Consider the following 22,164-nt stretch of genomic DNA (forward strand, 5'->3'; position numbering starts at 1 on the left):
CTGTGAAGTTCCACAGTCATCAGCACTATTTAAGTTTTGAGTTCACACGGGATGTGCCTAAAACTTGATACTGCAAGAAATGTTTTATGTAAAACTGGACTTGGCTTGCATTGAAATGCAAAAAGGATTTCATAGCAGTTGTCTCTTAACTGAGGTTTTTTTTTTTCAGCAGCATTACTAGATGGACTATTAAAAAATTTATTGCTGACCAAAAAAAAAGTCCATTAATTTATGAATTTATATCATTTAAGTGTAGCTAAATACCCTCTACATTCATAACAAGCAAAATGAATGTAGCTATTTTAAGAGTAAATACTGCACTGTAGATATTGCATTGCCCTAATTGCTGTAGTGAACCTAAAATGACAGGAGAATGAAAATCTATTTTTGTGCCATTGCACTTTGCTCCACCGCTAAACTGAGCTAAGCTGAAAATGATTAGGGAGCAAGTGTGAGGGATGTGGAGTGTCTTACAACTCTGTGGGTGGTGAGTTCAATGCTGGACAGTGATTTCTAAAAGCCATAAACCCGAGCACTTGGAAAAGTAATAACTGAGTCACTGGTACTGATCAATAACCCTCTCAACCCAATCAGTGGGAGGGAAGCTGGTGGTCCTCACCCAGCACGATGTCGTCCTGGAAACCCTTGCTATAGCCGGAACTCCCACTAAGGCAATTGCTTTGGTTGATTTGGCATGTATTTCTGTTTCTTTAAAAACTCAGTACAGCCGTGAAGTTAGTGAATAAACACATCAAAGCAATTGACATGTTATGTGCTTCTACATGTTTTTTCATAAATCAAGCTCTCCCATAATTTTTTTTCAGATCCTCAGTGTCCAACCTAGTTAAAATCTGTTTACTTGGCATAATTCTCTCTCCTGTTAAAACTTTGATGAAGCTTAAATCATCAATTTCCCAACCACCCATATCATGCAGCCCGCTATTAAAAGTTTAGGGCTAAGTCTGTCCTAATTTTTGCTCAGCCATCAAAGTATGCTAATGTTCTTTTTTTTTCTTTTTCGCTGAGTTGACCCTGACTTGCTAACAGCACCGTAGAAAGAAAGGGAGAAGAGAAGAGTTTTGTGCATTTGTTTTCTCTCCTGCAGTATTTAGAGTCTTGGAGGCATCGGAATAAGTCTCGTTTGCCATCAAGCATGACCTCTTAAGCCTGTTAGGGAATTATAGTTGTGTTTTGTGTCAGCACTGTGCTGATGTTTTCACCCTTGCAAGAGCTGCGTGGCAGAGTTTTTATAGATCACACAAACACGACAGATGCCACACACAAAAGCAGAAGAAACAAGGTCTGATCTCCTGTTTCGCTCTACTTCTGCACCTCCTCTCCTCCCACCCTCTGTCTTTCTCTTCTCTTTCCTCTGGATCCCTCTCAATCGTTTTCTCTCTTTCTGTCTTTGAACTAGGGATGAAGCTGAGATGGAGTATTTAAAAATAGCTCAGGACCTGGACATGTATGGCGTGAATTACTTTTTAATCAGGGTGAGTCAATGCTGCTTCGCTCTATCAACGCAAAAGCAGGTGATATAAGGGATTTGGAGGTGTGTCAGTTTCACCATGTTGCTATTAATTAAAGAATAACCTGACTTAACTGATTGCCTTTGATTCTATTAGTTATATTTTAAGAAATAGGTATATTTTAGGTTAAATATAGTGCTATTTAGCTCTGTATTTTCTAGGTGAGTCATCACAAAAACAACCCTGTAACACAAAGTAATCCACTGGTGGTGGCTATGGCCTTTATCAGTGTGTTCATTAAAAGCCAAGACATTTTGAAGTATCAACAAAAAGTAAAACCCGACTTAAGTAAATAGTTTTCAAGCATTCCTTTTCAGATTAACAAACACAGACTGCATATATATACCTAGCAAATAGTTTTGGCAAGCAGGAGCCTCACAAAGCCACTTCTGTTTAATGCAGGTACAAATAAATGGTGGCCGGAAGGGTGGTTTCACAGCTGCTTGCCATTGTCCCTGAACAGCTGGGTAATAAAAAAGCTTTGTTTATTCTGCTGATATGCTTCAGAATAAAAAGGGAACAGATCTTCTCCTGGGAGTAGATGCCCTGGGGCTGCACATATACGAGCCAGACAACAAGCTGACACCCAAGTGCTCCTTTCCTTGGAATGAGATTCGCAATATCTCATACAGCGACAAAGAGGTGGGAAAATCTGCAGTTTAATATCTTGATATAGATTATTTGGACAAAAGAGAAGTTAATTGAAGTCATGGGAGTATAGGAATGTGAGCTACCACTGTTCAGTGTCAGTTTTCAATCTTTTAATTAATTATGTTAAGCTTACATTATTTAAGTTTATAATTAATAATACATTACAATAAAAAACATCAGTTAAAATAGGAAAAAAAATAAAATTCCCTGTTGTGTTTCTATGGATTCCAAAGAAACTGTCTTACAGAACAGGTGTTTTTTTTATTTTGTCATTTGACGATACATAATTATTATTGATGTTTGATAATACGTCTTCTTGTTTCTTCAATGTTTAGTTTACAATCAAACCTCTGGATAAGAAAGCCAATGTTTTCAAGTTCAACTCTTCACGGCTAAGAGTCAACAAGCTGGTGAGTTGAGCTGAGATTCAAGTTGTTTTGACCATGATTAGTAAGTACTGCTTTTCATCAAAACACTTGAGTAGTCTGAAAAACATTACTGATTTTGTTTATCATTGTGAACATAAAGACAAATACTAGTAGTTAGTGGGAAATTAGAGTTTTGTAAACCATTTCTCTTATGTAGATCCTCCAGCTATGCATTGGGAACCACGACCTGTTTATGCGCCGGCGGCGGGTGGACTCACTTGAAGTACAGCAGATGAAGGCTCAGGCCAGAGAAGAGAGGGCAAGAAAACAGGTACTGGTAATAGAAAAGCACAGAAACAGAAGCATGGGTTGAACTTGTTTCCAAATTTCTATTCAAATACAAACACAAATTTGAACCTGATTTCTCTCTAATAAAAATGGTGTGGTCACACCATGTCATCACATAGTTTTTGCTGCTTTGGTGTATTTCAGTAAAGCTTTGTCACATTGTCTTTTTAACAGTGCATCATCTTTTCCACTTCAGTTACCTTTCCACCTTTATGTTAACAGATCTTTTTTTTAATCTGTCTTCTTACATGTTTCCATTTTTCCCCACCATATAATCTTATGTTTTACCACACTGCAAAATATATATATATATATATATATATATATATATGTATAATTCAGGTAGAAAGACAACGTCTGCAAAGGGAGAAACAGCTGCGGGAGGAGGCGGAGAGAGCCAGGGACGAATTGAAAAGGAGACTAATTCAGCTGCAGGATGAAGCTCACATGGCCAATGAGGCACTGGTAAGATTGAGTTGGTTCGATCGTTCTGGAGTTTACCATTGTGTTGATGGCTGTGACACATGCAGTATGTGCCAGATTTAAAACAAAATAATTTTCTCTCAACATCAACAATATCTACAGGTAATTTCCTCCGAGTGTACGTGCATGTACCTCCCGTTACAGTTTTTTCTTGGACATATATTCTCTCTGTTTTTAACTTATCTTGTCCTCTCTTCCTGCGCTTCCTTCTTCTCTCCAGCTGCGTTCGGAGCAGACGGCGGACCTGCTGGCTGAAAAGGCCCAGATCGCAGAGGAGGAGGCCAAGCTGCTGGCCCAGAAAGCTGCCGAGGCTGAGACAGAGATGCAGCGTATCAAAGTGACTGCCATCCGTGGCCAGGAAGAGCGGCGACTCATGGAACAGAAGATGCTGGAGGCAAAGATGGTGGCCCTCAAGATGGCCGAGGAGTCCGAAAGGAGGTGGGGAGAAGAAGAAGGAGGACTGGGTGGATAAATGTAGAGTGTGTCCTGCTGTGGAGACAATACAGTGTATTTGTTTAGCTTTGTGGCTTTGGCTCAATAAGCAGCATTTTACCCAAATCCTCTCTCTTTGTATCCACATCAGACATTTGCACACAGTGCATCATTTTCAGATATAAATAACTTATTCCCAAATCTAACTAACTTCCCAAGAGTTGTTTTTCCTTATTGCCAGCTGCAACAGCAAGGATTGTATTGCTGTCATTTTGCAAGCCTGTTTGTCTGTGGTTGTGTGTGTGTGTGCACGTGCATATGTTGTATATGTCATCATAGTAAACAGTGTTCCTTGAGGCACCTGTTGTGTCGCAGAAACAACCAAAAGGGGCGGTTTTGAGTGCTTTGTTAGGTTTTTATATGCCTGTCTGTTTGTGGAAAGATATTATCAAGATCATGGCTACACAAATTTGCATTCACAGTCATAAATCCTTTTTTAAAATTTCTAGTTGGAATAACAATGAAGTCCTGAGTGGCCCAGGAGCACATCAAAAAATAAGAACTTAAAACCTGTTTGAAATTTTAATTTCAAAGGCTTTGTTTCTGCACTGCAGCTTGAGTCACTCTGTTGCACTCCTTCGGTCTGAGGCATGTCATCTGAACTAGAAGCACTAATATTTGTGCTAGTTAACGGATAGTAGCAATACCAAGTGATGGTGGTAGTCCCTGTCAAAGAGACTCTTTTATAACACCGTACGTAGTATTGTAGGTTCTACAATACTAAAGGTGTATTTTTTGATCTGGGTTTATCTCTTCCTTGCAAAGCAATTTTGACATTTTCTTTTTTAAACTTCCTGAAGTAGATAAAATCAATCAAGTACACCGTGCGCTCTTGACTTTTCTTATTTCGGTAGCAATCAGATGGATATAAAGAGAGTGGGACTTGAGTGAGTGGTTTTGTAAAACTTAATAGATGCCGATCAATTCATTTCCATACAAAAACAATATACATACTAAGAATATCACTTTACAGCCTCTACTTCACAGTTTATTAGGCAATCATTTCAAATGGATACCATTAACCACTTTTCAGTAACTGGAATTTTTGGATGAGCACTTTTCTGCAACAGAGAAAATTTAAACCTGTGGTACTCAACATGTAAATGACTCTGTCCACTCAAACCCTCGAGGCACGTAGCTCCCCCACAACTGCTGAATGTTCAGGAACACAATCAAAAGAAATGTAATCTCTCACATGTAACACTTTTATATCTTTGTGCGGATACTCGATGGTGAAATAATGGAGTCGGGAATGATTGTCTTCTGGGGTCATACATCAATCATCTACGTAATAACAAAGTGACATTCCAGGTTCACTGAGTACCAATGTACCAATTATGTAAGATAATTTTTGGATTTGGTTTAGATAATTCTGTTTCCTTGGAAGGACTGGGAGGTGAACGAAAGAATAAAGTATCAATCTCTCTGTCTGTTTATACCTCAGGGCCAAGGAGGCTGAGCAGCTGAAACAGGACCTGCTGGAAGCCAGGGATTCTGAGCGCAGAGCAAAAAACAAGCTGCTGGAGATTACCAGCAAGGCTGTCTATGTGGTAACTGACCCAAGGCACACACACAGGCTTGATCTTCACATATTCTTCAAACGCATAAGTAGATAACGTAATTCATGCAGTACATAGTATCTGAAAAGGTCAGATATGAGTGTTCACGATCAAACAGGGAGGCTTAAACTATTCACAATCTGTTTTCAGAAATACATCAGTAAGCCAATAATCAAGTAAAATGACCATATATTTTCTCATATTACCGACTCAGTTATACCATTTTACCTTTTGATCTCTGTACAGAGGATCAGAAAAGATAAAAGATATGCCCTTCATGGTAAATGGTAAATGGCCTGTATTTATATAGCGCTTTACTAGTCCCTAAGGACCCCAAAGCGCTTTACACTACATCCACTCATCCACCCATTCACACACACATTCACACACTGGTGATGGCAAGCTACATTGTAGCCACAGCCACCCTGGGGCGCACTGACAGAGGCGAGGCTGCCGGACACTGGCGCCACCGGGCCCTCTGACCACCACCAGTAGGCAATGGGTGAAGTGTCTTGACCAAGGACACAACGACCGAGACTGTTCAAGCCGGGGCTCAAACTGGCAACCTTCCGATTACAAGGCGAACTCCCAACTCATAACATCCTAAAGCACAAAATGATGTCACAAACCCCAACACACTTTTCCTACATACATGCAAAACCAAAAAAAGCAGCATAATCGTACATTATTGAGAGTTTAAAGAAATGTCTGCTTGAAAAATAACTAATACACCATTCATTGCATCTCTGTGTTTATAAAGATCACTCTAAATGTAATATACTTTTTTGTTATTTATATTTCTAAAGATTATGTTTCCTCCATAGTTCTTGGATATACTTTATGTATAATTTCCAAAAAGATTATCCATAAAAATTATCAAAATAACAAGTGACACAGACAGAAAATATCTTCTGTGGAAAACAAAAAAATCAACAAATGGTGGTGCAGGTGCACATGCAGTGTAGTTTCACAGAATGATAATGTATCCCCATCAGGAAAATTGTGTGTTGCGGGTCTTAAATATGACATGAGCATAGAGGGTTACCAGTTTTATCTGGACTCCTTAAAACACACATGTTCACACACTGACACATGCAATTGTTTTCATACAAAGCCAAACAGAACAGGAGATACTTGCATAAGACCAGGCACCACATCAGGCAGCCTACACAAGGGCTTTCAACATGTTAAAAACCCACACATTCCACATTCATTAGCCTGTGCGCGCACACACACACACACACACACACACACACACTGATATAATATGAATGAGGGTCCTAAAGAAATATATAAAGACATACTGGTGCACTTACACATTACACTATTTACATTTTGGTGTATTAGGTTGTGACATATGCATTTCAAAAAATTTTATCAAACCCTAAAAGCACTTTTTTATCAGCTCATGTGCCCTTCTTCACTTTGTCTGTTACCATTGTGTCCTTGTGTCATATTTTCATACATCATTGCTCATACACTCTGAAAAAACCACATATTTTTATTCTGTCTTGCTCTCTTTTGTTTCTCTTTCTATCATTTTTATGTCTGTAAGTAATGCCTTTTCCCCCTATTTGTAATTTAAGATTACTGTCACTTCATAAACCTCTACCTCACTGTTTTATTTTTTTCAATCATAGTCCCCAGGACTGGCACCTGACAGCATGCCTCAAGATGTCAGCTTCAGTAGAGAAAACCTCAGTTTTGACTTTAAAGATACTGACATGAAACGTCTATCCATGGAGATCGAGAAGGAGAAGTAAGTAGCCAGTTCTGTGCTGATCCTACTTATTATTTTGACTTAAAACTGCACCTTCTCACTTTATGGTTGTGTGGCTCCACCTATTTGCAGTTGTCATTGGAAGGAATTAATCAGTTGAAAAGTAATACATATTTTAAGTGCTTTTGAATAACCTCAGAATATGCTTGAGAAAGATTTAAATTGGTCCAGGAGCACCATCATTTTAAATATGCACATTTTAATTCAGGGCTCTGGTGAATATTTGACCCTCAGCATTAACTGCAGTTGTTCCGCTGCCCGCATTTGGCCATTTTATTTCAGTAGTTCTTGTAGGTCACTGTTTGCAGACAGGAAAAGGTACATTTTGACAAGTGTGACCCTGACTGTACAGCTGGCTAAATTACCTGGGTCTTAGTTGTCATCTAATTAGGTAATTAGGTTTTTTTTTTAATTCAAAGCGTAGGACTGCAGCACAGCTAGCTAGCTGGTAATTTTTCACAAAACCAGAAAACTGCAGCAGAGTTGAGAGACACATGCTGTAAAATAGTTGATTGATTTTTGTTGTTTTTCATTTAAGTATTTCTGGTAGCTAAAAACACCCATCAACGTAGGAAAGTAATACAGCGACAAAATAATAATTTAAAAAAACAAACACTTGTATACATGTAAAAGTGAAATATTTGAATAACAAATAGAATACAATTAGAAAACTAGAGCTACCTAAAAAAAAAAGAAGGATCGTGATTTGATCTTGTTCATGATATTGACAAAATCAACTCTCATAGTTTTCCTGTAAGTAAAAAAGTAACCCTTGCCTTTTTTCAGACCGTCATCATTATGACATCTCTCTCCTTTGGTCACAGCCCTTTCCCCATTTAACAATATTCACACTAAGTATTTGTCAATGCGTTTTGCTTCTGGGGGAGAAGCACCAGCCTAAGCACCAGTTTTACCAAATTAGCGTGATGCTGCAATCGCAGAAATGTGCCGATGGAAGCTGAGAGTGCTGCGGATGATCTACTAACAGTGCGGTAATTTATAAACAAGGGCATCGGTTCATTTCAATAATGACCAGCATCCTGCCAAGAGCAGCTCAAACTAGTGGGTCAAAAATGAGCAGATCTGATGAGGGAGCTAGAGGGTGAGAGTAATGTACTAAAAAAATATTACAGTGTAAATTCAGGTTTTTATGTATGTGTTTCTCTCTAAAATAGCAATTCAGGTCAGTGAGAGGCAGCTGATTTATCCAGAAGAGAATTGCATTATTATGTACTTGTCCACTGTATAAACCTGAAACCTATGTGTAATAGCTGACCTGTACGATGTGTAGAGCACAAAAAATTAGTTACAGTCAAATGACAGGTTATCGATTTATTAATGGAGGTACTTTTAATGTGCCTCATGCATAAATGCATGTGCTGCTCTTATTTTTTCTGCAGGAATAGTGGGTCTCTGGGTATGTAGTAATTTAATCTTCCACACTAACTCAGGTCCCATTAATATCTGCGTTCTGATAGACATTTCAATATGTTAGTAAATTGCCCTGATAGAAGTAAAAAAAAGAAAGAAAGAAAATGAAGGAAGAAGAGAAAAAAAATAAAATGTACATGAAGTCAGGATGTGTGTGAACTACTTTTCAAAACCCATGCAGAGATTTTTTTGTGTGTACCAATGTCTGTGTAGAAATGTGTCTAAAAGCTAAAACACTGAAGAAGGTAACGTATCTAACTGTAAACACGCATGCATGTATACTTTTTGTATCGGGGGGTTCTCCTCCCTCCCTCTGACATTACATGTTAAGTTCAGTTCAGTTCTGCTCTGTTTCATTATAATACCAGTGTTATTGATTGGAACAGAAATACATAAATGTACAATTTCTAGGAAACAATGTGTTGCAAATCTTATTCATGTAATGCATTATTCATTTAAATAAGTTGCTCCCCAAATGTTGCATTCTGAAAAGTAAACTCATGTAAATACATATGCACAAAAATTCTCCTTTCCACACATCTCAGTCACAAAACTGACACTATATTTCTTTAGTAAGTACAGACAGTAGCATTTTAACAATGGTACACACTGCTAGTAAGTCTGGTTTGTTGTGCCTGATGTGTGTGTTTTCAGCAGTTTCACCATTACTATAGTGTGCTAAAGTAGCAAGTGATAAAAATTATTTATTACATTTTTCCAGCTCATTTTCCCCCTCTGCATTCACAGGCATACCCAGCTCCACTTGATTAAAATTTCTCCACATTGTTGCCAACTTTATTACAATAAGAAGAGATCATTTAAAATGACTGAACATGATTTATTGAAGAAGAGAATTTGAGTTTTTATTTGACTATTAGACACCAATGAAGCTACATAGCAGAGCAGAGTGTGGCAATGGTAGGAAGTAGGACAGGACCCCCCGGAGTCTACATGTTTATGGTGGCAGAGATGAAGCAGGTGGAGGCTGAGATGGGAAGGACGTGGGTTGCAGGAAAGAGAGTCGGAGAGTTAGAATGACAAAGGAGCAGTGAGGTTTAAAGCACACAGAACACAAGCTGATTGGCTGACAGGAAGAAAGAAGAATAAAAATTGGTGATAGAAATGAGCGATGATGACAAAATTCAGTTTGAAAGTGTGGGAAAGAGGAAGTCATGGACAGGATAGACTAGCAGCACAGACACCCAAGAATGCAGGCAAATGTGGGAATACAGATCTTCCTTATTGAACTTGCACATAAGCTTCTATTGATTTTTTTCAAAGCGCCCTGAGCATTTTTTTAATGCCCAAAAAGTTACAAACTTTTTTCTCCCAGCACATTCAGCTCATCACTTGGCAGCAGAATGAGCTGCACATGCAAACGTACTAGATCTTTGAAGATATAATAATTTTTAAATGCGAATATAGCTGAAATCAAAGGATAGCTATTGCCTTTAGCTTATCTACGTAGCAATGTTGTCAGATTACATCATAGTGGGAAAATAAGGATTTTATCAAAACATCAACTTGGTCAACAGTCAACAGTCACTGTTTCATGCTCATTCTATTGTCTGATACCAGAAACTGAAAATTATGTGATGAAAACAGCCTTCTTGGGTATTATATGCAAGGACAGAAGGACTGCTGACACAGTGATGTCATGGATATGCTAATTACCGCGAGATGTCACTGTGGCAGGCTTTAGCTACTTCCTACAGACTGCTGGCAGTACATTTTCAAATGGAAAAGGACATTCTGTCTTTATCTTTAGTTAAACAGAATTTATATCAAAACTTGAATCCACATATTCTGTCTTTTTGTACGATGTCATATTATAGTGTTATACCACTTTTAAAGCCAAATTTCTAATGTGTCCTTTGGCCTATTTGATATGAAATCATATGGTGTAATTCTTAACCTTATTGTCACTGTGTTTATTCTTAATGAGCATGGAAATAATGGCTGTTTCTCAACTGGCAATTTGTTCATGCATAGGGTTGAGTACATGGAGAAGAGCAAGCACCTGCAGGAACAGCTGAATGAGCTGAAGACGGAGATTGAAAGTCTGAAGCTGAAAGAGAGGGAGACTTCTCTAGACATCATTCACAATCAGAACACAGAACAGGGGACCAGCAAGCACAGTAACTTTAAAAAGGTAACTCCCAGCTCAGCTGCCGCATAAACATACACGGTCCTTAAAAAAATAAGTTTCCCAGTAACCTTGGCTTGTCTGTCCATATTTGTGTTCACACAGAAATAGTTTTCAGTAGGCCTTCAGATCCAAAACAGAAATCTGATTACCTCTGCTGTTTACCTCGAGGTTATATATTGGAAAAACGAATAATCAGATATTACACTACATCAATAAACACCCACACATCTGACAAAAAAAAAACATCTTTCTGAATTTTGAAAGTAAAATTTCAAGATGTCAGTGGGTGCATGGGCACTAGAAGTGCAGTTGCAGAGAAGAGATAAGAAAGTGTGAGTAAAGCTGTCTCAGCAGCTACTACTATTTCAAGCTAATCTGACTTTAGTTTTAGGGGGAGGCAAACTGCTACTGATGCCAGGCACATGTGATCGTTATTTTAATTAAAAACAGCAAATGTTGAAGCATAAAGTGGTTCTGGAAGTGAAGCAAATGCATCGGATATTTTCTCATGGTTAATGATTATAAATGAGCACTAAAACATCTAATGAAGTGAGAAACACATCACTACATTTACAGTTATTTAAGCCATTCAACTGCTATCCAATGAGCTTACATGAGCCACATTTACAGTATTGAAGTTTAAATAAACTCTCAATACTTCCTGGATGGCCCCCTCCTATTGTAGCGACAACAACTGTATATAAAAGATGGACTTAGCAACCAGGTCTAAAAAAATAAAGCCGTTGTTTCTAGTAGCAGGGCAACGACTATATGTGCAAAAACAAGTATTCATGAATTTATGGTCTCAGTCACTCAAGTCTTATCGAGCCATTTTGTAAATTATGGTGCTCATTTGAGTCAAAAAGAAGGTTAAAGCAGGGTAAGCTACAGGGGTTATGTTTGTGATTGACAGGCAGCCATGAGCACGCAGTGTGATGCATTTCCAAATCATATATACCTGTTGTTTTGACACATCTGGTTCCAAAGACAAAAATTGCACCAGATAAAGAGGTCAGCTCAAGGCTTCACGTTGGAACAACAGGTGACGTCACAGTAGCCTACTTGTGTCCATCTTTTATGTACAGTCTTTGTGAAAATCTGTGCGTTTGCATTCATCTTATAGGAACTCCATTAGTATTAGCGATTTCATCTCCCCCAGTCTCTGGTTTAGTAATGATATAAAAACAGTAGATGTGACAGGCTCTTGGCCTGTGGGGTATTTCATAATTGATTGGTCAAAGTCAGCAGCATTGTTATAAAAAGATTATATTTCCGCTGTCCTCTGATGAACTGGCAGATTAGACTTGTTCTCCTTTATCCTACGACTCCAGTATCTCTCTAATTTAAATAAAAGTATCAAATAAGAATTTGGGTTGTTCACAGCACATTGTGTAACAAAAGAGCCCACCCTCCTTCGTTTTGTCTCTGAGTGTAAAATACGCTTGTTAGGGGGCGCACTAATTGATTTTTGCTTGGTGATTAGTCATTTGGATTGATGGGGGCACCTCTGGCATGCAAGTGGAAAAGGAGCTGAGTTAAAAGTGTTGCTTTAATTGAACCAGAGGCGTTGGCATTTATCTTGTTAGTGAGGGAAGGGGCCAGGCCTCGTGGCATTGCAGGGGGAAGGGAAAAGAAATCAAGAGTGAGGAAGCCAGCTTTGCTAAAAGAGGTGAGAAGTTTAGGGAAGGTGGGGAGCGCACTAAAAAGGAAGAGGAGGTTGAAGGAGGCTGAGTCACGGATAAGTTCCAAGAATGCACTGTGAAGTTAGTGACCAGGGGGTGGTTGGGGTGAGGAGGAGACGGTGGGAAAAGAAGAGCAGAGGGAATGTGGAACGAAGCACAGATCACTGAGCCCAAAGCATCAGGACCAGCTGCGACCCCGGGCAAAGTTTTCTCCTCCCAGACTCACTCTCCCCCTTTGGATGATTAATGAACGTTCCTTTGACACGGCACAGTGCCTTTGCACTTCATCCAGGCCACAGTTTCTGTTTTGTTAGCACCAGGGCTTACAGAGAGCTCATTCTCTGTAAATAAGTCTCAATACAAGCGCTTTAGAGATTCTGTGTGAAGTTTAAGAGAGGCAGTGCTTTTTTTATGCTATATGTGGCAGTCCATTCAGACCGTATGAAGTGGCAGACAAAGGAGGTTCGCTATTGTACTAAACATCACACAAAAGCATTTCTTTTCTGGAAATATCTTGCTGCTGTGTCTTTCATAGCACTAATACCTGGAACATCGAGTAAAGAGTTTTTGCTCTTTTTAAAGTGGAGACTGTGGCCAGTGTGGAGAAAAATGCTCGAGAGTTAGATACAGATAAGCATGCGGTCAGACTTTAACACACACAAATATAGCTCAGGCTTTCTGTCAGCAGGGACACTAGAAGGTGATCAGTAAACATAACACTGCTAATCCATCCCCTTCCCACACATTATCTGTTTGGATTTGCTTAAGTCCCTCAATCAGCACATTCCCCAGAAAAAACGGGATTTCCTGAACTGTCCTCCTTCATCCCCCGTGTAATATTGACTTTGGCAGTCAGTTTAATTCCCTTTGCCCTGCAGATGTTAAAAAGAGAAACTAGTTTGCCCAGCCAATTTGCCTTGGTGCGCTCTTATGCAGTGTTAGATAAGTCAACGGTTAGCTTCGCCTGAACGGTTAAAGCACAGCCAGTGACCCGAATTAATCCATCACCAGCTCATTTAAACCTGGAGAGAAAGACAATTAAGTTTTTTTCTCTGACTGGCATTGATCTCCCACTTCTCTCCTTATCTGTTTGATTGTGTGTAGCAGAGAGCTGGAAAACCTGCAAAGTTGTGTTGTACCCTGATTGAGTTGTAAACCTTAATAGAGGCAGATTTTCTTTCAGTTTCTGGATATTATAATCGATGTAAGGTGTATCAACAACATTGCATGCCTTTACACCATCAGAGATTCCTTACAATCAGAATAACCTTCAGGGTATATTTGCATTAAACACGCCAAAGAATCTCCAATTATCCTCTTCTTGTGATCATTTAGTCTTTTGATTAGTCTAGGGAAACAAGTCAGATTATGTGTTTGGCTTTTCTAGTGTCTAATTAAAAGTGCTTCATCGGAGAAATAATTGGATTATACATGCATGTGTGTACATTCAGAATTACAGCTACCTGCTAACATTTTTTTTGTCAAATCACATTTCTTATTGTGTCAGTATGTATAAGCATGCTGACCATCTGCACACTGCACTATTTTTATGGTGTCTTGGTTGAAAGTCAGGGTCTTGCACACACTGTGTGTATTGGGAATAGACGGAAGGATTAGATCAGGCAAAAAGGCTAAGGGAAAGGCCAGGCAATGACTTTCATGATCATAATCTCCAATAAAGATTTCTGTCTTTTTACTTATTTTGATTGCTTGCCAGAATACTCCTCCTCTTGTGTTTATTTTTACCCCTCATATAAAACCTCACCACACCTTTGTTATTGATTCTTACACAGCTTACACTACAGAGCACCAAGTCCAGGGTTGCCTTCTTTGAGGAACTTTAAACAACAGAGCTGCAGAGATGAGGATGAACAACTGCCAAGAACCTCTTCTATATGCACTCCTGGTCAGTTGAAAAGACAGATCACCCTGCAAGGCTTTATGGTTTTCTTCCTCCTAAAAAAACCACGGTGGACAAAAAAACAAAACAAAAAAAAGCCCACTGCCTTAATCTACACCAAATCTTCGTGCCTTGTGTATGCAAACAAGAATGCATGCCTGTTCCTGCACTAAATCTTAAATTCATTCTTAAAATGAGTGCTTGTTTACAGTGAGAGTGTGTTTCATACAGCACAAGCTCCGGGAATGTTTTGAAGTGAACTTGTGTGTGGGATTTGTTATTGTCAGAGAATAAGCATTGACAGTGAAAAAGGGAGTGAAACTGCACTGTTCCTTTTCCACTCTGAGTCTGATGTGGTTATATTTGATGTGCTTAAATTGGTTATTATATCTTGCCCAGCTCTGTATTGTCTGATTGCAGAGCTGTTTCACAATTCAAGAAGAAATTAACGTGAACAGATCTGAGCAAGAGAGGTGATGATTATATATCGATCCCACTTTGAAGCAAATGTTTAATATTTAGTGTTGTAAACAACAACTGATCTTAAACTTCCCGCTGCTTCAACACTGACAATTTGTTATAGTCAACTTTACTGATAATCCCAATGGATTCCGCCTTTGGAATTGAATGTTTGACCATTAAATACTGGTCATTTAGGGAGCCATTTTTATTTTATGATCTGTGGTTTCTTTTTCTCAACACTAAAATGTATCTTTATAACCAGGAATTTGCCTTAGCTGTGTTGTGTGAGCAGTGTTTGTCTCAGAAAGCATGTCCATGTGTTAATCATGAGGCCTCAATACCTACATATATGTATTGTATACATAGAGATGTCACGCTACATATCTCTAGCTGCCTTGAGCATATAGTTATTGTGTCCTTACATAATGCGCCGGGTGCACTGTGTTATACATTTTTACTAGGTGGTTCTTGGAATTTAAACTGGATCAAGGAAGTGTAATACCTTAGATGTGAGCTTTTGTCACATCTGAGATCCATCTCAGCTTTTTTATTGTATTTTCTGTTTTTTGTTTTATTTGTTTTTACTTTTTTGTGACCACAACCACTTTTTTAAAAACATAAATTAGCATCTATTTTGAATTAATGTGTCTTTTTGAATTAATGTGTTCTTTCCCACTGAAAGCAATTTATCCTGGAGAATTGTAATGTGACAAATAATATATATATGTATTAGGGGTGCAACGATACACAAAATTCACGGTTCGGTTCGAAACTTTGGTGTCACGGTTCGATATTTTTTCGATACAAAAAAATGTTCATGCCTTTTTAATTTGTTATTTATTAAAATTATAAATATATATTTTAACTCAAAACTACAGCTTTTAAATTTAATGTTGCTGAAACAACAAAATAATAATAATAAAAAAAAATCTATCTGATCGAGAAATTACTCATCTTTGGAAAAGAGAGTTTATTACAGAGAAATGGCTCTTTCCAAAATAAAAGCTATACTATACGCTTCTTCTGGGGTATATTCTCAGCAGCATATTAAACATATCAGGTCCCCATAAGGAGAATCATGTGCTAACGGCTGTCTAAATGACTCGGGTAAAGTTTGTAGCATGCATGCTTGTTGTTTTTGTCTGCTTCCACTTGTGTTTGTCGGCGTAAATGTGCAGTCATATTTGTTGTGTTCCCACTAGTGCTGTTAGCGTTAATCTTGTTAAAATGACATTAACGCCATAACGCGGCAAATCTCCGTTAATGAGTTACCACGGATCGCCCATGCATGGGGCTGGACGGAGTCAACATATTAACAAGCTAACTGTGCGTGGCACATCCGGCATACTGTTTTACTTTTGTCCATGACGCGCTTACCATCAAGGTCATGCTTCACATGAAAACCAAGATAGTACCAAACGCCAATGAGGGTGGGGGAGGTTCAATTTCGGGTAGCGTTGAGGCAGTTGCCATGTTGCTTAGCTTAGCTTCTGTCTTGCTAGCTTGCGCTGCGCTCAATGGATCTGCACTCCACAGTGCTGCCTAGGCGGAGTAGTCGAACGCAGTCAACACAGACAGCATCGTCAGAAGAAAAGTTGATAAAATAAATTTAAAATTTTGTATTGTTCGATACATATGCGTACCGAACCGAAAGCACTGTATCGAACGGTTCAATATCGATACGAGTATTGTTGCACCCCTAATATATATATATATTCCTTCTGACTGCATTTAGCAAGGATAATAAGCAGTATTTAATGAAACTGTGGGTGAAGTTACAGTATATATTTTACGTATCTATACATTTTCATAAAAACATAAAAGATTTGTAAGTTTTGCATATCAAATAAAAGTATATCAGGTATGATTTTTGTGTGTGTTCTGAGTTTCTTTTCACATCAAATTACTTTTTCTTATTATGGCAGACTTTGATGAATGTCAGCTTCGATATGGCTGGTGCACCCAGATGATTTTCACTTAACCCAAAAAGACATTCAATTACACCTTTAAAAAATCAAGTGTTATGTAAGCGCCCTCCATCCTGTGTCAGATGACATACTCTGCTTCCTTGAGTGACAAGGTGCTTGCGTATGTGTGTTTGTATGCCTATGGATGTGTGGGAGAGCGCCGTGTGAAGCATGGCCCCTGCAGTCATTTTCATGCCTCTGTGTGTTGTGTGTCACCGCATTAACCCTTAAATGTATGTTTCTGCTTGTGGCTTTGTGTCTCTCAGTCTGACTACTCTCTGACAGAATGTCTTGCACTGAGTTCAAGGGGCTTCTCCATAACCATGCCTCCTCTGGTCTGCAACTGAAGTATGGCTACCCTTGGTTTGTAACTGTTGTGACACTTTAAGCAATGTCTTCAGGAGCTTAGCCCCTGCAGAGGGACAAGGGTAGAGAGTGTACAGGACTATCAGACAAACTGACAGATACACAGATTCTTCTTCATTGCCGCCTCCCCCTCAACATGTCTCTGAGGGAGAGTGAAAAGGGGAGGGGGAGAATCACATCTTTTGTCATTTATCCATTCTCAGAGGATCACAGTTAATGTCACACCTGCACACAGCGATGTGAGTACACAAATACACAACTTGCAGCATATTGGAAAAGGTTTGCAGTTTACCACAGGGCTGGGGAAGCTGACGAGCACTGCATTGAATCTGCCAAGTGCTTGAATTTAGCACAAGCACAAACAATAGAAAGGGAAAACCCTTCTCACATAATCCAGGGATAGCCTGCATTTAGAGAACCAATTCATGGATCAAATGTATGATGCAGTAGCAGTTTTACTGGCTGCTACTAGAACCATTAAAATATCTTTATTATATTTTTACAATTGACTATGTAGATGTAAGGATATAGTCATGTAATAAACGTTAACTGCCAGTGCCTAATTAAATTTTGAATTGAACCGTTAAATTACTTCTTTGCGGGTAGATGCACTGATTATTTTTATGTACCAAACACAAATGATTTAGCAGAAAACTCACAAGAACTCTTAAGATGTTCAATACATATATCTCAACCCTTTTTTCAAGCATGTACAAATTAAGTAATCAAAAATGCCTTTCGTTTATTTTATTTTACTAAATGATGTTGCATGTAGCTTAGGTAAAAAAACAAATAGGTACTGTTGTTATGTAGCTTCCTAGTTCAAATGCATAGGCATCAGAAAAATAGAGAATATGGTCTCATTTATAAAACTGTGCATAGGATCCGTACTAAAATAGGAAGTGCACAAAAGCAGAAAACACCTCTAGAATATTGATGTGTGAAATAATCCTGCTGATCAGTGGCTCTTTATCATGGAAACAAGCAAGAGAACAACAAGAGGCTCATTGTCCAGAAAATGTGTTTATGGATTCCTTAGTTTTAGTTCCAGTTTATGTTATTGCCAAAGATACTTATAAAAATCTCATATTAATATATTATTAATCCTCATATTTAACAGTTTCAGGAATTGTTAGGTTATTACTACCATCAACATTTTAGCAAACTTTCAGTGACCATCTTAACCTAACCTGAAGCATTTTCTTTCACGTCTCATCTGCCGTGTCCTCCCGTGACATTTTGAGCTCCACAAACTAAACCATCCATTGTGTTTTATCTGCACCAGCTATGGTGGGGCTTGCTACATCCTGTGGGCTTATCAACTGCTTCCTCAAATCTACTCCTATTTGCTAATCTCTTCCCACCCATACCTGTCCTAAAATATGCCAGCTATGAAATCCTTTAGTCTTTTCCCTTTATATTGTTATGGACAAATCCAGCAGTATATTTAAATCAGGTGACAAATCTATTTCTCCCTGAGCGTTTTTTTTTTTACTTGAGCTTTTATGTTAGCTGTCTTGGTATGCTTAGACAACTTATATAACTAAACAGAAACGACAGAAAAATATCTCACCTATCTATAAAGTGATTTGATGGTTAGCATGGTTTTTAAGGAGTTTCACTATGCTAAAGACATGAATTAAACCGTGTCTCCATATTATAAATCTCCCACCGAAAGTTGTATTTTCACTCCACATTCACATTTTATCCAATGACCGTTTTGCCTCAGGAGGTCCAACCCAGCTTGCTTCTTTGTCCCATTGATGCATTTCTTCCATTACTAGCCAGTTTATCTCTTGGGGAGTTTACTCCATAAACAATCCCCTTTGTGTGAACCCTAGTTCTTAACTTCTCACTTGGTTTACCACAATGTTTAGTATCCCTACATATCTGTTCAGTATCCCTGCCTACCGTACTCCTAACAACCTGTTAATCCATTCATGGATTTAAATAAGCCCTACCTACACTTATAGAATCAAAATATAGACAGTGTGCAGGATACTCTACTACACGCCCTTTGGTTTTCAGTCTCATAATGATCCAGGTGTCAACATCTTCTAAGGTTGCTTCATTTGACCTTCATGTGTCTCCTATACATTTTATATTCAGGCAGTGCTCGCCATAAAAACACTCATTTATCAACTTCAGAAGTTGGCATCAGAGCCAGTTTCTGCCAATTTTAATTGTGTAGATGATCCAGACCTAATCGAATACTTTTAGCTGCATATTCTCACCACAGAAGTGACCGAAAACAGGACAGAAGGTGTTTAAACTGAGAAATGTTATGATGTTAAGACAGAGGCAGCAAGCATTCCTGGTGTTGGTGCCCAGTCCGTCGCAGAGCTAATACAAAGAAATAAACAACCAATCTTTCTCACATTTATACCTATGGCTATTTAGAATTGCCAGTTAATCTAACCCATGCATGTCTTTGGGAGGAAGCTAAAGTTCCTGGAGAGAGCGCACACAAGCAGACCATGCAAGACCCATGCAAAAGGGTCCCTTTGGCTGTTAGATGTGAAATTGACTGTTATCATGCCTGTCTCAGATATGTCTGAGAAACTTTGTTTTGGTAAGTCATCTCTAACTATTTAGAAAATGTGGAAATCCGTGACTATATTTTAATATTCAAGCTCTGCAAATCAAAACCCTTCCAGTTGGTTGTGTGGTAATAAGCCAAAGGAAGGGTTTTGATATAAAAATATCATATGGGGATTTCTGTTATTTAGCTTGGATGACTGAATTTGGTGCCAAGTTATGCTTGTGTGCTCCAAGCATATGAAAGTGCCTGATAGTACTGGTTTCGGCTCTGGTGTGTCAATAAACGAATTGTAAGTGACTCCATCACAGTTAAGAAAATACTCTTTATATTACAATGAAAACAAATAAATATTTTGTGAATAGTGTAGAGATTTAAGAAAAAATGTTCATGAAATAATCTCGGTCTGATGTTGGTGTAAACTTTGCCTACACAGGAATCTCAATAAGGCTTTTTCTTCTAAGTGGGTTTTAGAAGTCATGTCAGTGCATTAGAGTTGTGATTTATGAACGGAATAACCACACTTTGAAACATCATTTAAATATCCACACATATACTGTACATCTGCAGTATATATTGACATATTTGAGTAAAACATTTATTTTTCAGCATCTTTTGCCAAATTGAGGACGTTCCATTGGGTTTTTCTGTATGAAATGCTTCCTCAGTGTGCCTCAGCATGTGGGGGTGATGTGCAGCAGCCTGACTGGTCCTGTGGGAACGTGTCTTATTTACTAGATGTTGAGTATGAATCTTCTTGACATTATTCTTTTCTGATTTTCCTCATGCATGTATTCAGTTGATAGCGCATCACCTCGCCTTACACATATGTTTAGCGTGATTAAATTTTTCCAGTCCCTGGGCGCTCTGTATGGTAGCAGCGAGGGTTGTATAGGATATAAAAGACTTGGAAGCTTCGCCTTGCTTCATCACTTGCTGGAGTTTGTGTATTTCTCACAGCCATGCACCCACACTCTGACAAACACACACTTACTCACACACACCCATAGAATCAAAAAATTCTTCTCGGTCCTTCCAGCCAAATTAGTATCTTCTTTCATTCCAGGATGCAGATGTCAGTGAAATACCTGTGGAAAATCGCCATGATTGGGTTCATTATGTTTCCTGCAGTTAGCAGGAATGGAAATGAGTTTGGTATTTTAGGCTGAAGAAATAAATAAATAAATTCTCCCTTTTCAAAATATCAACTTGTTAGACTCATGAAGTGCTGCTGTCTACCTGTTTTTACATTTCTAGACTACTTGATGAAAAGCTACGAATAAATTTCCTTCTGACTGATAGATAATGATAAACTCTGTTTTAGTTGTCTCTGCCCATTCTAATGCTTCTGTGAGTGTCAGTGGACATCATAATCAGTCCATGCTCAACACTTCCCTCTGCACTCGAGCATAAAGTAAAAGAGTGTCTGCCTGTAAAGAATATCTAAGCCGCAAGACTATTAATGAGTCTATAACAAGTCAAGTCAATTTATTTTTCTTTTAGCGCCAAATCACAACAACACCAGTCTCAAGGCATTTTATATTGTAAGGCCAAGACCCTACAATAATACAGAGAAAACCCCAACAATCAGATGATGCCCCTGTGATGACAGTGGGAAGGAAGAACCCTTTTAACTGGAAGAAACCTCCAGCAGAACCAGACTCAAGGAGGGCCGACCAACTATGGATGCATATTATTTATAAGAAATAAAGAATTTGTAAATATTAAAGGCTAAATGGGACACAAATTGTGTTATTTCTTTCACCAGTTCCAAAAACTAATCATTTGTGTACATACCCCAAGAAGCTGTTCAGTACATCTCGCAGTTTGTTTCTTCTTTCGCCTTTCGTCTACTGCTCAGATTAGCCACTAGTGGCTTGTTTGGTTTGTCAGTCTAATTTTAAACACACAAACTAGCCAAAAGAGGTGTGGTGGGAGTCCAGACAAGTATTGGAGGTATTAATTAGGTTGTAAAAGAGAAACCACATTTCACTTGTTCATCTATCTTGACCTGTTTGTCTGACCCACTTCTACCTGGTTGCTGTGGTGTTGCAGAGCATTAGTTGTGCTCTGGGAGAACAGGTTTTTGTTTTCCTGCCTTTTTTTTTTGGCTTCACTGTGTACTTGGTTTTTCAAAGCGTGCCACCTCACCATGCATCTCATCAGTAACAGTCTGACCCTCAGACGTAAGCTATTTCAGGAGCTTTCCTACAGAAACAACATTTTTAATTCAATTTCTTTCTGGTAACTTTTTCTCCCCTTGTTTTTAAAGATTTTAAAAATCTTGTGGTATTTCATAAAATTAGCTAACAACTAGTAAAATAATATTAGTTCGTTACTGGAAGCATTCACATAAAATATAAGCAGATAGTCACAAATGAAAATCTGTTAAGAATTGTTCAAAAATTATAATAATAAACACCTAAATCTAAATTCTTGGAGTAAAAGCAAATGGATT

General features: G+C 38.5%; 1 protein-coding gene across 2 annotated transcripts in view; it reads left to right on the top strand.

Annotated features, from left to right (window-relative positions):
• Positions 1-16,701, top strand: part of nf2a (NF2, moesin-ezrin-radixin like (MERLIN) tumor suppressor a) — a 31,085-nt gene extending 14,384 nt beyond the window's left edge. For both annotated transcript variants that reach the window (XM_085179601.1, XM_085179602.1), the window contains 10 exons: positions 1,418-1,493; positions 2,037-2,171; positions 2,516-2,590; positions 2,766-2,879; positions 3,239-3,361; positions 3,600-3,817; positions 5,316-5,421; positions 7,071-7,189; positions 10,634-10,793; positions 14,266-16,701. In XM_085179601.1, coding sequence (XP_085035727.1) covers positions 1,418-1,493; positions 2,037-2,171; positions 2,516-2,590; positions 2,766-2,879; positions 3,239-3,361; positions 3,600-3,817; positions 5,316-5,421; positions 7,071-7,189; positions 10,634-10,793; positions 14,266-14,316 — 1,177 coding nt within the window. In that variant the 3' untranslated portion in view covers positions 14,317-16,701. The remainder of the gene's footprint in view (positions 1-1,417; positions 1,494-2,036; positions 2,172-2,515; positions 2,591-2,765; positions 2,880-3,238; positions 3,362-3,599; positions 3,818-5,315; positions 5,422-7,070; positions 7,190-10,633; positions 10,794-14,265) is intronic.
• Positions 16,702-22,164: the final 5,463 nt, after the last annotated feature.

The sequence above is a fragment of the Neolamprologus multifasciatus genome, chromosome 12 (assembly GCF_963576455.1).
Source record: "Neolamprologus multifasciatus chromosome 12, fNeoMul1.2, whole genome shotgun sequence".
NCBI classification, from domain to species: domain Eukaryota; kingdom Metazoa; phylum Chordata; class Actinopteri; order Cichliformes; family Cichlidae; genus Neolamprologus; species Neolamprologus multifasciatus.